This window comes from Atractosteus spatula, chromosome 13 (assembly GCF_055471065.1).
Source record: "Atractosteus spatula isolate fAtrSpa1 chromosome 13, fAtrSpa1.hap1, whole genome shotgun sequence".
NCBI lineage: Eukaryota > Metazoa > Chordata > Actinopteri > Semionotiformes > Lepisosteidae > Atractosteus > Atractosteus spatula.
In genome coordinates, this window is record NC_142718.1 from 18847667 (window position 1) to 18864379 (window position 16713).

The window sequence follows — 16713 nt, forward strand, 5'->3', positions numbered from 1 at the left end:
TTGTGCTGTCTCTGCCACACCCTCTGGCTGTATCGTTTGCTGTGTAGGCTATAGGAAATTTTCTGTGCTGTTGAAAATGCCTAGGACGTGACTCCAAAAATAAAAGATCACACCAGCTGTATTTGAAGACTTGAATAGGCAGTAGTGGGATATCAACAGGATGAGATTCAAAGCAGTTTACTGTAGTGCACAGCTGTTTTTCAACTCTTTTGCTACCTCCATTAAAAACAATTGAAAATACAAAAGCTTTTTCAGAGAAAAAAATGGTAAATTAATTTCTCTTAAGTTCAAAACTTATTTTGTCTCTTTTTTTTATTATTAAACCTTTAAAGGCCTTTCACAAAAGAAAAATTTAAACAAACTTTAGTTTGCTGTGAAGCAAATACCTTTTTACAGTCTTCCTGTAAATCACTCTTCAGTTTTCCTCAGCTAGATATTCCCACCCAGAGGCAATAAAATTCCGGTTTCTTGTTCACTAACAGTGCAGGGTGGTGCTCAAGATTGCATAACTATTAAAAGTTTTTTTCATCAGTTTCCTTCCTGGAACATCATTCAATCCATCTACTCATCTACAATATACACAGCACATTTTTACCAGTAAATGTGTAGAAGAAGTAAACATTGTGGTGTTTGGAGATGCACAATGAAAAAGTTAAAGTATGTATTAAAGAAATAGAAATAACAAAGTCACCATATTGCTTTTGGTACTACATGATAATACCATGCTACAAAGTATAATTTTTGTTCTGTTCACTGGTGAGTTATTAGGCTTGTGACTGCCAGTTTCTTATAGCAATTATTTTATTTAAAGTTACCTGACATTTGAGAGCATAAACATTTCTTTTTTCCCCTTCTTTGCACTGGTTTTATAGATCTTCTGAAGCCATTGCACAGTATTTCTAAGCAAACAGCATGTTTATGTTAACATGAAATCCATTTTTCATTGTGCTGTAGTGAACTGTCTCCCTAAACAAATCTAAACACTGTTTAGCATGTCTCATCAGCCGATGTGCATCACTGCTTTTTTTAGCAGCATGTTTAGTCTTGCCATGCGTTTTTAACTCATCACTGTTTTGCAGGGTGCCCAGGTGTGGGTGAAAGAGAAGGAGTTGCTTCATCCATCCACTGTAAGCTCCTGTTCCAGCGGCTCTTTGGTTCTCAGAACTGACTATGGAGAGGTATGCCTGCAAAAATTGACCAACTTAGAAATTCAATTGGGATATTACAAGTTTCACTAAGTCAATTAAAACTTTTGCCTCATGTTGAGGTGCTATAATGAGAGGGTGAGCTTCATATTGTTTCTGTGCTGGGTTACGTGTAATTATATTCCTCCAAACTGTGACAAAAATAATAGAATAGTAAAAACATACTCTTTAAACCTACGTGAAGATTAATTTGAGAACACCAAATATCCTTTTTTCTTCAATCATACTCAATATTAACCAGACTCGTAGGTCATTCACTGCACCTTAAAATAGATAATCGCTTTGTTTGGGGCTATGTGTGGCCAAGGTTTTGACTGATCATGCTCAGCATTTTTATTTTCCCTCTTGGATGGTTTGTCTCTGTCAGTGGGAGATAAGACAACTTTAAAAGATTTTCCAAGATCACTGGTTTTGGTGTTTTTTTCTTTCACAAAAGCTTTTTAAAAGTGGCCCAAAACTCTAATTTAGTGTTCTTCTAAACTTAGTTGATCCAACATTTCAATTGCCATACATTCTGAAATGTGAAGACTGATAAATGACCAAGCTTTTACTTGAAAAATATACTGTAGTTAAGTTTTATTCTTTAACAAACTGAACTTTCTCTGTATAGTCTGAGATGTGTTGTTGTAGTTGCAAGGTTTTAAAATGTCCTGTTATATTGATTTTAATATTGTGAAGGCAAGTCATCTTTGCTTAAAGGAAAAAAATCACCAGATTGTGTGGATATTTATCTCCCTGCTTCTGTGCTGCTGTAACAATGGGGTCAGTGCCAGAGGATCCATGCTGTCTGTTTTCAAGCACTTTGTACCTGAACCCCTGATCATCATCTTGTGACTTTGAACTTGAAATTAGAGACTGGAGTTTGATGTCAGGTGTCCATTTTATGGAATTTGCCCTTGGGGACTTTCTGGATAAGCAGGAATCCAGCCCAGTAGGAGGGGAGGAGATAGCGTGAGTTCAACAGGTAAACACAGCTAACCCTAAAGACACCAGATCCAGCTGATATTGAGAGTTTTAGTAAGACAGGCCAGTTTTAAGTCTTCCGGATAGACACCTTGACAGGACCAGAAATTAACTATGTTGCCATTTGTTTGATAAATAAATTAGGCTCAATAACAATGGGTAAGTCACATTCTTGCATGCTAATAAATGCATGTGACATGAGAGTTTCCTGTCTCCAGGACAGTGAGAAAACTGTAAACAAACCTGAGGTAATGAGACTTCTGTATATAACTGTGGCTTGTCAGGGTGAAATGGGTTTTCATTAACTCTGTGGCTTAAATGATAAAATAATATAAGGAATAGATGATTAATGAAACCACTTAGAGATGTCAAATTAAAAAGGAAATACAAAGGGTGTAACTCATTACCATTGAAAAATCTGCTAACATATTTTCATTTTTGGCTGATTCAGCTATCAAAACATGAGCAAATCCTTATAATTTTGGCTGGCAAAAGTAATTCTACTGCTGCTTCATAACCATAGAATCATTCTCTTTTAACATCAATATAAATTTTGGCCCCGAAAAAGAAAGGTGTAGCAAGCTTTGCTTTCTTTATATTATCAAATGCATTCTAGGACTTGCACCTGATCACTGCAAATCAGAACAAGCCTTTGTCTCACAGCTGTCTTATACCCTGTCAAAGTCTTGGTTACGTGTGTATAGTTAATGCCAACAAACTCGTAACAGGCAAAACGTTCTGCCACTTGTTCACTGCAGCCCTTTATGGCTATTATCTGTAAGAAGGATCACAAGATGAGGACTGTGTCTGGGGAATGAGTAGCAGGAATTGTGACCACTAGGAGTGTCGCCCAGCACTCCACATTTATCGGCTTGGCAGTCTGTGGAGACCTTTGTGTCTGGAGGAAATCCTGTGCGGAAAAAATGGAGAGATTGAAAATAGTATCGGAGCTTAACATTAAAGAATAAAATCAGGAATGTCTTAGTGGGGTAATGCCTTCCGGTGCCACATATTCTCAAAACTGATTTAAATTTATAATTTTTTTCATGTACAGTCCAGCCAATTCAGTCACAGCCTTTTTTGGTTATTTCTCCTAGTCAGTCCCTTGTCAATAAAAAGAACCCCAAGTTAATTGTTTTAATATGTTATGGACTGTGGTAAGATGTATTTATTTGCCATTGATATGGACTCATTTGAAAGGAAACAAAAAAAAAAACCTTGTCAATGATTTTCAGACAAGCCACAATGAAAATGTAATTGATGTGATTTATCATGCAGTTATGCCAAGCATTTATTTACTCTCCTGCCAGAGTTTGAGAATTTGTTTTGCTGGCAGATTTCTATGGATTTCTTGCATTATGCTAAATGCTTTCAAAATCCATTATTTCACAGGTGCAGATTCCTTTTACATAGAGTAGATTAGGGAGATTTTCGGTTTAAGGTCAGTGTATTTTTGCCTCACCACAGAAACTAGCATTAATTCTTTGAAATCTCATCTTATTTGATTTATATGATATTACATCTCTACTGATCCTCTCCCTATAGTCCAGGCACCACAGGCTCTCATTATAGAGGGACGGGCATTTAAATGTAAAGCATGGCTCTGACAGGTTGGAGGAAAATCTGAGAACTAAAAATTAACTTGCAAAAACCCTGATTACAATTTCTAACGCAGGTATAGATGAAAAATGCTTTAGTAAATGGATAATTCAAAATAAAGAATACATGGAGAATGCCTTTGTGGATATCACCATTAAAGCCTATATTTGTCATGTAAAGTATCACTCTCTAAAAAACAAGGATACATATGTTGTTTACCTATGTGAAGATTTGCTCATATACAGTCTCAGAAATGTGAGACGTCTTCCTCGTTGAATCTATGAGAGTGTATCAGTCATAGGGAAAGAACTAGGATCCTTTCTTTCTAGGAAGGGCAATGTTGCTGTCATCCGAAACTTTTAGAGGTTGAGATATAGTTTATGGATTATCATTCACAGTGAGTTTCAAACCTAAGGTCCTTTATTTTCTATTTTAAGCAACTAGGTAGTTTATATTGTCTATGAATCGGACAGAAACTTTAATGGAATACATCTCTAAAATGATCAGAAACTACTGAAGTTGGTTTTGGAAATCCGTATGAAACATCCAATACATGAAGCAGATGATAATCTTACTTGTAGAGGACACTGTGTATTTCTCTCTGTTTAGAGGCACTGTCTTCACATTCCTTGCCCCCCTACTGAGTTTGTATGTGAACTGATGCTGTAATTAGATCCTAATTAGTGCCAATCCTTTGGGTGTTATTTCTGTGCTATGTTTCTAATCTTTCCTTAAAATGCAGTCGTAACACAAGTAAATGTCTAGGTTTAAGAGGATTGTGAACCCCAACAAACTGTCTGAAATGTAACTTTTAACTGTGTTAACAGAATTTCAGTGAGCTAAAAGTTTAGCCAAAAAATTCCATCTTAATTTTATTTTTATGATTGATCTGATTTCTTTCTGGTATGCCATTGAGTCAATTTTAGGCAAACTTGGGACTCGGATTATAGATGGTGTTCATATGATGTAATCAAAGTGGCAATGTCGGATGCTGATCTAGGGTTAGAATAACCATTCACGTTGCCTCATGCTTAAGACACTTACCCTGATTTAACACTTTATTTCACATTTTTTAATGTGTTCTCTTTTAGGTTCTAGCTAGTGAAAGGTTCAGTTATGGGACTTAGCCTTGTCAATACAGTTTTCTTTCCCATAATTCTCTTTTACCAATGGTTTTATTTGAGCTTGGCTTGGAAATAGCAGTAATGTAATTTAGATACCTCAATATGAAATTTTCTTTCAGATGTGTTCTGTTAAAATGTATTCAATGCATTATTCAACCCATTTTATTGGTTTCACGCTGGCTTCTTATCGATCTGTCCATTTCCTAACTGCTTCATTGAGTTCAGGGTGGTGGGAGGGCAGGAGCCTGTCCTGGAAAGGAATGGGCACAAAGTGGGATACACCCTGGATGGGATGCCAGTCTGTCACAGGACACACACAGACACAAACACTGTCATGTACAGAATCACACCAGGGCCAGAGGAACACTGGAAGAGCATACTTACTGTATGCTGATAGCACCCCAGGTCAGGAATTGAACCCAGGACCCCAGAACTCTGAGGCAGCAACACTGTGCCACCCTGGTTTCTTATTTTGTTTAAAAAAGGAATATAAATAAGGCTTATTGAATCTGGTTAGTGGAATGTGGGAAAGAAGGATTTTAAGACTTGGAACTGATTCCAACCACAACGTTATCATTCACTACAAATATTGCAGGACCACAATTGCCTGTTACTAAATCTGTGACAAAATATTCCACATCTAAGTCCCCTCCCCCACGTTGTTCCATATTAATCACACAGTTGGGGTTGCCAGCTGCGAGAATGACCAGTTTCACTCAAAGTTAAACGCAATGACCCATGCTTCCCACTCATCGGGGAGTCTGTGCTGCTTCACAGTACTGTTTCTGTAGCTTGGCCAATGATGCACCTGAATATGTTTGACATTTTTCTTCAAGTTGCAACTACCCTGACATCATCATTTATCATTGTGAATTATATAGCTGATATGCTGCCAGTCTATCAGGACAACATAGTGACCAGCAGGGACATAATTTTGATATGGAGCTTTAAATTTGACTTCACTGTGCTTTTATTAGGTTGTACTGTCAAATTTCACCCACACTCATTATTACACCACCACTACTGTATTCTTCCTTGATTATTCAACACTACCCATAAGCATTACCTCCCCATAGTCCCAGGCTACAAATCACCCATTATATTTAACGCAAAAAACATAACCTTTAAAAATAAATCCACTGTCTTTATGCCTTTGTACAATATTTCATAATGCAGTTTCATATTTATTTCCTTGGTCTTGGAATAATTTTTAAATGTAATTCTGAACACATTGCTTGAACTTAGTTTTGGAGTACATTGAAGTAAGAACACTGAAATTATTATACATTATGAGTCATTACACTGTATAAATGAACAGTGCTAAAAGTATAAGGGTATTGGAATAGGTGTTATATACAGTGCCTTGATAAATTATTTAAAACTCAGCAAAGTTTCTGCTAAGGTTTTAAACCTCTAGCTTAATGGGTGCTTTTGCTGTTGGCTTTTTAAGAACCTCGGATGGTATCTCAAGCAATAAAAGAACCAATAGGTGTAAAAATGGCAAATTAATGTTTAAACCCAAGAGACCCTGCAAGGGATGATAACCGAACCTCCTAAAATATTATCCAACAATGACATTATTGATTATTCTGTATTGACAAGATTACTATTCTGTACATGACAGTATCTGCATAGTATCACATCATTAATGTGTTGTGTTGAACCTTTGAAGAGAATTTGGATATTTGCTATTAACATATAATATTCCAGTTGTATGCATGCCTTTAAACAAAATATGAAATAAGTTGTTTACATCAGACAGCTCTTATTTGTAGCTTGTACTGTAGCAGTTGGCATTGTGTCGGAGCTAAAACTAAAGCACTATTCCATCATGTTCACAAACCTGAGTGCTGCAGCATAAAAACAATCCTAGAAAAGTCTCCTTTTGCAAGCCCACTTCATTGCCATCAGCTTTGCTTTTGCACATTAATGCATCAGCTCTGCCTTGTGCAGGCTCATGGGCATGTTCCCATGGAAACTGGCACACTGTTAATGCCAGTGGTAAATGATCATATGCTTTTATGTAAATGTGCAATGAGCTGATTTGTTAATGAGTAACAGACAAGTCTTCCATCCCTTCTTGCAATACACCTTGGGGAGACTTTCAAGTTTTATTGGTAGAATTGTGCGTTTCGGGTGAGAACTAGCAAAATACAAAGCAGACCACCATCTGAGTTGAACTCAAACTGACAGCAATTGGTGACATAATAACTGTTCAACACAATAAAATCACCTGCACAATTTGCAAATGAATCTTACATTCCTTCAGCCAAATAAATTGCAAAATGAGAAGGTAACCATCATTATTAACATGACGTTTATTAGTGTTATTTAAAGGAAACACTGTACTTTATCTCTGGCTATTGTCAACAGCTTCCCAATCCTGATCTTGGAGATCCACACAGCTGCTGGTTTTTCTCCCAGCCAACCTCTGGTATAAAGTTAAATCCCCAGTTGACTCAATAATAGGATTAATTATAACTATTTGACTGTTTTCAGCTATTAAACATTATGGAGATTGAATTTTCATTATTGCATTCATAAGTAAAATAAAACCCCAGATGTCTGAGAAGAAAAAAAAACTTGCATATATTCCAAACAAGCAACTTGTTAGTTCAATTAAGGGTTTAATTAGGTAATTACGCTCAGCTGTGTGAAGGCCAGAATTAGGAACCTCTGTGTTAAAGCATTCTAGCTTCTTCGCAATGCTTCTGAAGTAATTTTATTCATTTTCTTATTGTAAGTTTTTGTTTATTGTTTCCCTTGTGGAAAGCTCGCTCTTGTCTCCCATGACCTCAATGTTGTGTCTTACTTTTGGACACTATCGGGAGTGAGCAGAACAGGCTGTAACGCAGACGTGAAATTGGGGTTTGTAAATTGAGAGCAGTCAAAGTTGCTGGAGGACTGAATTGGGACCGATTTACTTTTTTCTCTTCAGAAACATCCCTTTAATAAATGATAGCAAGTCCCTGAAAGAGGGAATTGCTGCTGGTGTGTGCTAATCTTAGCTCTGGACTGTTCCTCTCACTGCACCTGTCACCTCCCATTGCCATCCTGCAGTCTGTGCTCTTAGGCTTAACTCTCTGTCTTCCGGGAGAATCCAGGAATTCTAATGGCTTTTGCCAGATTCAGCTTATTGCTGCTTATTGCTTTAAAAAAAATAATCTTATTCAGACCAATGTTTTCTCTGATTTCATGTCCCCTCTCTTAAACTACCAATCAGTATTTTCAATATTTGATAAAATCTATCTTATACATGTTTTAGTCTGTTTTGTATAGAATTATTTGTTGGAATATTTTAAACATAAACCACTGTCATCTCATTGTGGGTATAATAGGCTGATTAATTTGTTGTGTAGTGCTCAACATATCTCTTGTGTGTAGATTTGAAAGGTGAGTTTTCTAAAAGGTTCCTTCTCATAAAATAGTGCTGAATCCTTGTTTCTTCTTCCACCCTAAATTGTGTTTTATGTTAGTATTTGAAGTTCCATTAGCATGTGATAACACTTCATTTTATAGTACAGGAGCAAATACTATAACAATAAGAGTAGCTCTCTTACTTCCCTACTTTTTTCCTACTGTTTTTGTTTAGCTTTGGGGTGCCTATTCAGTATGTGGTGATATAAACTGTAAGATCCCTTATAAATGTATACCTGCAAAAGTTCTTATATACACAGAAAAAAAGCTTTCATTATCATGCAAATGCTGCTGGATTGTAGTAGAAAGCCAGGGATCAGGTGTCTTTTTCAGAAAGTGGTAAAAAGAACAGTTGCAAAGCAGCAAATGCAGATTACAGTACGAGCAGTAGAGATGTATTTGCTGAAAACAAAGTAGGCCAGATCCAGCATGATAGTGCTGCTGCAGCAAAGCTTTGAAAAGACAGAAGTGTGTGGGGACTGTGCAGTGTCAATCCTGCGGCACTGCTGGATCAGCATGTCAAGAATACTGTGAAGCCAGTCTGTGGTGTCTAGGTGACAGGAGAGGGTGTCTTTGCATTTGTGTAGTGTGTGTGTGTGTGTGTGTGTGTGTGTGTGTGTGAGTGTGTGAACAAATTTAAGCACAGGGCATGGGTCTGTGAATTTGAAAACCTTTTCTGCTAAGGTGAGCTCTTCTGCTCCACTGCAGCTCAGATGCTGGAAGAAGAATCTAATTAAATTAAAGGAATTGCATGTCCACAGCTTAATGCCCTTTTTTCTGTTTGGCATTTTAGATTTTATTGGGTTGTTTTTTCTGGTCCTTTTGTTTCCTTTAAAAATATTGCACATTATGTCCATTCTATGCCTTCCATTCTTCATATGGTAAGGTCTCATGTATAGAATCCTAATTGATCTGATTTGAGACCCATCAATGCTGTCAACAGAAAGCTTGTGATCATCTATCAGTTATGCTGCACCTTTACATCAGAAAAGAAGCCACACTAGAGACGGACAGAATAGCCCTTTGGATAAACATGTGCGACAGAACATAGACCATTAAATTAGATTGATTATTCATAAAACTCCCGAGCTGCCTTTTCAGTTATTTAAATCTTCTTTACGACCAGGATCAGAAAAAAAGCAAAATATACATATGTATTTGTCACATGTAAGAGCAGGGAGGAAAACCTGGACTCAATGATAGACATCATAAAAAAATACTGCAGATTTCAGTCACCTATCCCCTTGATTTCCATTCATTTGGACACTTATTCACCAGATATCATGTAATGATGAGGAGATTTTGATGATATGAAAGGAGCTGAAAGTAAGAAACGTCACAGAGGATTTGGACTAAATACATACTTGTATAATCCTGAAAGGCAGATTGTTGAACAAGACTGTTGCCTTAGGATTCAGCAATGTACTTTGTTGTTCTGCTTGCTTTTAGATGTTGTATTGATATCTTGAGTACTTGTGACCTCTGGTTTACAGTATGTTTCACTGTTAATACAAAGTTAACCCATGAGAAGAGTCTATCTAGTCTATCACCTAAAAGTCAGTTAATACCAGAGTTGTTGTTCATTTATCAGAGTCTCTTTTTAAAGTAGTTCTTTGATAAGTTCTGTCCCTGGTGAAACACACCATGGCACATGAAACTGTTGACGATCATTAACATATCTAGTCTTTAGGACATAACTTAATATTTTATAACACCAAAAACTGTCCCCGTCATAATGTCTATTCAGGAATATCCAAATTATAAGATTTGCTGTGAAAGAGTTCAAAACAAAGCACTCTACAATAAATTTATAAAATAATTTCTGACAGTCCATCCTTCTGTCAACCTGTCCATCTGACGGGTTAAAATAAGATTAACGTTTAGCTAAAACAGTAGCAGCTTCTAATGATATAAAAGTTTGGTACCGCTTGAAGCACCTTCACAGTACTGCATGCAAGCCATTCAGATCATTGGCTTCCTTATTAAGATTTTCTTTTATTTAATGAAAATGGGAAGATTCTTTTCCACGGTTTCCCCTGTTTGGTGGGAGGTGACAGGACTGAGCAGAATTTGCACATGTTGCACTTTTGTGGATCAGTCTGCATCTGCTATGCTGTCTGGTGGCAAGGGCTGCTTTTGTCCAATAGCACAGCACTGGGGGTAGTGGTGGGGGGCAAAGTTAGAATCACCTGCAGTCCTGCTCTGCTTTTTCTCTGCCTTTCCTATAGCTCAGCTCCATTGCACCCCTCTGCCTGGCCAGATGGCAGCAGCTTGAGGTGCAGAGGAGAGTGTGTGGCCAAGTGACAGCAAACCACCTAATGAGGCTTCCTGCAGGGAAGCTCGGTGTTTTGTAACGCATAAGAGCAAAAGACACAGGGTTTTATAAATAAAGATTTGTCAATAAGTTATAACTTTACAGAAAAGGTGCTTTCAGGGGTTTAACATGGTCAGTAACTTCCCAGGAAGAAACAGGATTGGTTTAAGAAGAAAGCATAATTGGTGAATGTTTTGTTTATCTTTTTATGAAGGAACAGGGAAAGTTCTTTATTACTGGTGCACCAACCTTCAAAAAATAAAAATGTGTATTTAGCGATAAAAGATCTAAATTTGAACACAGATAGAAACCAAGGAGATGTATGAAAATAAAGAAAGACTGTGTTCATACCGTTTAGTCACTCTGACAGGTTGTGAGCTGCATGTAGGCTGCTTGTTATTTATTAAGTTGCCAAAACCCTGTTTTTAAATGTTTGAGAACTTCACAAAATTGTCCGCACCCACCCACCAAGACTGATTGTCCCAGAATGTGTGACCATGAGGGCTAATGTTCTGTATAACCGAAAAAGAGCATGATAGACTCAGAATTTACCTGCTGAGCTTAAGCAGCTTGTCTGTAAATCCACACTATATTTTGCAGGTCTGTGCCTTTAAATGAAGGCCTACCTCTTGTTCACCAGTTTGTTTAATGCAGTTCTTATTCTTTAAAGCTTTGCTGCAATAGGAAGCTAGAAATGTTGTAAAACTTTCCTTTGACCAACAGGTATATCCAGAGCTAGCTAGAAATGCAATAAATCATATTCTTGCAAATAGTTCCAACACTGTATATAGTTGTGGTCTTCATGCTGAATAACGTGGTTGCTAAAATGTATTCCCTGACCCTAATTTGTTACATACATGTTTTGTGGATACTTCTGATATTATACAATCAGAAATACTATATGTACAAAATAAGACATAATTGTGTATGTTTTGTTCTTTTAAACAAAGAAAGTGATACCATGTAATGTCAACACATTGTTTTAGAATTTTACTGCCTTCATGTTTCCACATTCACCACAAATCAGAAATAAATCTAGGTCAGTGATGCCAGGGGTATTTATGTTTATTTTGTGCAGTGAAACAGCAATAATTATACTTTTCTAGAGATTTAGTTCCAAAATCATGCAAATTAAGGTTCCTGCATTCAAGCTGTTTAGTCATATTCGTCCTAAACAGTCTTATTTGGAAACAAATATGTAACATTTAAAATGACCACTTTCCAGAATAGCAAAATCAAGGTATTTACTACTAAATGTCTACAGATGATCAGACTTTGTTTTTTATACATTTAATGAAGAACAAAACTAAAGTACTGACAGTAACAAAGCTAACTCTCCAGAGCTGAGGGTGAGAAAAGGGAGTGTGTGTCTGAAGAAAGGTGAGTGGATGTGTTTGTTTTCTGTCAGACTTGCTCCCTGTTCGGTTTTATGATGCTTTATCTTGCTGTCCCAGCATTCCTCAGCAAAGGCATGTTGGGTCCTGAGATGGCAGAGTAGCCCCATGAACAGATGGCCCCATATATCACTCCTGATTCAGACTGTTCAGTCCCTGCTGCATGACTGCCTGTGGTTTCATTATCCAAGACATGCAAGTTCATTTACATAAGATTAGATTTGCACCCACATCCAAGACAGAAGAGCTGTATCTTATCACAGCCTTAAGATCAAAGTATTTTCTTTACTTGTGAAGATGTTGGCCTTTAATTACTAACTTTGGAAACATTGAAGACAGCTGTTGGGCACCTTACCAGAGCAGCCTAGATTTTTATATATATTCGAAGTTTTTTACTGGTTACTATTTATACTTGTTTATACTTTGTTTCTTTTTTTTCTTGTATAAATGTGTGCAATGTATTTCCTTATGTTCTATAATGTGCTGATTTTTGGAAACATTGTACCAAAACTGTTAACTATGTTTTAAGAATGAATTTTAAAAAGGTATCTTAGAAGTTACTGAAATTGGGGGGCTTTAGCATAAAGTATCTTTATCTTCATTTTTGAACTTGAACAGTGTCTTATTATAAACCAAGTTGCCAAGAAATCAGTAATGTTTGATTATATTGCTAATACAGTCAGTTGTCAATTATAGAACATGTAAAATGCAGTGGGCTGCATTACAGACATTTCATCATGCAAATGATGTTCTTTTATCATATGATATTTTGTGTGGAATATTACATGGTTAACTGGCTGTTTAGGTTTTTGTTTGTTTTTACTAAATCTGGTTGAACTAATTAAACACTCAAAAAGGGTCTCTGCCTAAAATTCTTTCTGCCAAAGATTGAATGTTGCCTAGCAACTTTAACTACGCAAAGGTTCGGCATGAGCCAAATCTGTTGTCACTTTCAACTGGTATTAAAGTTTTCATAATCATGTGTCCAGTGAGGTATGTTAGGTTTCTGTAATATGGAGCTTTGGCTAAATATCTAAATCATTACTTTTGAACTTGAACAGTGCCTTATTACAAAGCAAGTTGCCAAGAATGTGTAATGTTTGACTATATTGCTAATGCAGTCAGGGTGAGAAGAAATGGCTTCAGTAGCAGCTAATACTTCAATAGACAGTTTGCACCTAATTAGTCTTTTTTAATGTAAAGGCTTCTCTGCATTTCTCTGAAGCAACAGCACTTATCACTAAGATAGCAGGGGGTCTTTTTCTCTTTGGGAAACATACAACTAGATAGACCTACCCATAATAGTTTGATTTTGAGTTTTGATGTTCAAATTCATTGGATAAGAATAGATTTTCATTTCTTTTAAATTCATAAGTAAAAATAAAATGTTATTACAGGTTAATGCGTAGGATTAAATAAAAAGATGGGTTTCCGGAAGCACTAGAATAGATTAACAGCACAGTGTGTATGCTGGTAAGTATATAGTAAGATCTGTGAATCATTTTATATATTTATAACCCTTCTGTGCATTTGTATAATGATATCTTTGTATATTGCGTACAGAGATGTTGAACTCTCCTGCTTTGTTTTTCACCTGAGTCTGAACAGGTAAAATCCCCCCTTAACTAATCCAGTTGTATTAAAATCTTTATTTGGAATATAGACTAGTTTGTCTTGTTAAATGTACTTTATCGATTTAGTAAAAAACGCCTATACTGATGGCACGATTACTGCAAAGGTTTTTGTTGTTTTACTGAATCTGGTTGAACTAATTAAATGCTGTCAAATGTCTCGGCCTAAAATTCTGTCCTTCTGGCAAAGATTGAATGCTGCCTAGCAACTATAATTACACAAAGCTTTGGCATAAACCAAATCTGAAAATCATGATTCCAGTGAGTGTGTTAGGTTTCTTCCTGTAAGTTAAGTGACAGAGTATTGAAAGTAGTTTTTGTCGGCCATGTGCTATGACGTATGGGCACGTCAGCACCTTTTTATTTTGGAGATGTTCCATCGTCCTCACCTCATAAATGGAATAAAATAAATTGCACAATAAAATAAAAAATAACACTGTTTTTCCAGGCAACAGAAGAAAGAGGGTTAGTTGATTTACTGTATGTACCCTAGCTTACTATTGTTTGGATTTTTGCTAGTCAGCATGATCTTGAAGAAGGAAATGGATACCAAACTAGCCGTCTAAGTAGATTGAAATTCTTTTGTTCACACCCACTCTGACCTCTGTCTGCCACCCCCATCCCCCATATCTGTAGACCCATGCTCCAGTCTTGCTGTGACCACAACCTAAATGAATTAGGTTGTCAAGGCCTAGCCCCCAGTTGACATCTGTTTCTACAGTGAAAAAAATTGCTACAAGTCTGAATGACAGAGGTGCCCAGGTCAGGACTCACTTGTGCTAGCAGGAGTGGAAGTGAAAGCAAGCCAGTGCAACCATCCTTTTCCTCAGACAAAGAAAGCATTTAAATTAGAACAGAGCTGCCCATTAAAGAACACGGGCCTTCAATGACCAAAGAACGGAATTGAATTGCAGAGAAAAATAAATCTTATTGTAAAAAGAATAAAAACACAAAGCAAAAGGCACCTGTAAAGAGCATCAAAACACAATCCACTGGAAAACGGCTACATTTCTTTAATGTGATAAGTAAGCACCTTTGATTTAGGGCCCTGTATATCCTGTAGGTGTACTGTGAACAATTTTCCCTACAGAAAATTACACCACTACAGTCGGGTAAAGTGGACAAATCTAAAATAAGGAACAGGTAACGGGTTTATTCTATGCTGAAAAGAAAAAAAAGGAAACACAGTAGTGTTGTTGTTTTGTGTTTCCTTTCTTTTCTTTTCAGCATAGAATAAACCCGTTACCTGTTCCTTTGCTGCCTATGCATGCTGATGCAGCTACCTACTTGAACTAAATCTAAAATAATTTGCTGGAAGGACCTTCAGCAACACAACAACCTCTGTTTATCAATATGAGCATATATAATCACAACTATTATAACTGGTACTTCAAAAAAATAATTCTAGTAAATACAATGCGTTTTTCCTTTGTTCCTTCCTTTGTTAGCTGGCTTTACTCTCCATTATGTTTGTTTTGTATTCACAATTGTTAATGTATATAACTTGTAAATAACTTAAATATATTATCTATTTAAGTCAGTGGGTAGGGGAGGCGACTGAGAAATTGCTAAAATATGATAAATAAGATTTTAAAAACCTGTCATAGATGAAAAATAACATTTATCTAAATTTCTCCAAAACGAGTGATGTGTTTTTTTTCCTTTAATGAGTTAATAAAATGGAACATCAGGTATGGTGTTGGGTAAAATTAAAAAATGTATCTATTTCCTCCCTAGAGTCCTGTTTATGGACAACCAGAGAATTATTTTTAAATATAAATATTATTAGATGAATTATTGTTTTAATTGTAGTATAGACACGTTGATTACAATATGTTTTTTGTACTTTGATTAGTAGTCCAATGAAAGCAGTTTTTTTCACATGGGTTGTTGGAATGTTTTCATTATTTTTGTTTTCGTGTATGATTTTTTTTTCTCAATTTCTTAATATTTTTTATTCTCTATCTTTTGTTATATTTTGTTTATATCAGCATTTCCTAGTCCTGATATTGGATCTCCGTTGTAGGGTTTTGCTACAAATAACTTCAATTACTGGAAAAAAATGTTAATTGTACTAATTAACTGCTTAATGGTGTATTTCCATTGATTTGAGCTATTTAAATGTTTACAGTTCAAGCTACATTTTTGTGATATACATTCATGGAGGTGAGTGTGTATGAGTGAAGAGGAGATAGAAAAATTCTGATTACACAAGATGTTAGTTCAATTCAGCAACTGAGAACACAGCTTAACCCCCTCCCCGAACATAGTTTGATATTCTTCAGATAAAATGTACATATTATTTTTAATGTTAAATAACTAGCATGAAATGCCTTCTGAAAGTATGTGTGAAGTGCAAACAATAAATAAGTTAGTGCTATACTAGTCCTAAGGTCTGAACTCGAGGGTTCAATCTTTGTATGTTCTTCCCTTCATGCACCTCCTCCAGCTTGAGAATTTGTTTAAGAAAGTGTTCCATCTTACTAGCATAACAAAATCTAAGACGAATCAACAGAGGATCAAAAGCACACATAATGATGTGACAAAGTGAAATAATATGATACAAATCTTATAGTGTCCTTTTTAAATCAGAATTTTGTCTCTTCAGTAAAGATATACCTGGGAGAAAATCACTTTCTAAGAAGAGGACATTTATATTTAGGATTTTACCAAAAAAACTCAAGTCCATTGTGGGTTAAAACCTAATTATCCTCTATGAAGCAATGTCGTCATTGAAATAATCCGCTGAGAGGTGGGACAAGCAGCAGATCTTGGGGCCAAGAGTGGACCGAGAAGTAGCTGAGACTGGGAATCCAGCAGACAACTTGCAGACAGCACCCACACACAGGGAACTGCACACTGCTGTGCGGACATGGAAACTGGGCTAAGTGGGCAGAGCACACAGATGGGAACTGCACAGGCAGTGTGAAGCTGTAGCCAGTTTGGGACTAAGAAGTACTGCAGTGCATGCAGGTAGATGGCATGTAGTGGCAGAATAGGAAATCAGGGTGTGATCACAGTGTGAGATCATAGACAAAGCAGGTTGGGTTAAAGTGGGTACAAGCA

At 36.5% G+C, this 16713-nt stretch overlaps 1 protein-coding gene across 1 annotated transcript in view; it reads left to right on the plus strand.

Annotated features, from left to right (window-relative positions):
• The first annotated feature begins 636 nt into the window (after positions 1-636).
• The window catches only part of LOC148821836 (unconventional myosin-X-like), a 32987-nt gene continuing 16910 nt past the window's right edge, over positions 637-16713 (plus strand). The window contains exons 1-2 of the mRNA XM_088929984.1: positions 637-657; positions 1080-1178. Coding sequence (XP_088786110.1) covers positions 637-657; positions 1080-1178 — 120 coding nt within the window. The remainder of the gene's footprint in view (positions 658-1079; positions 1179-16713) is intronic.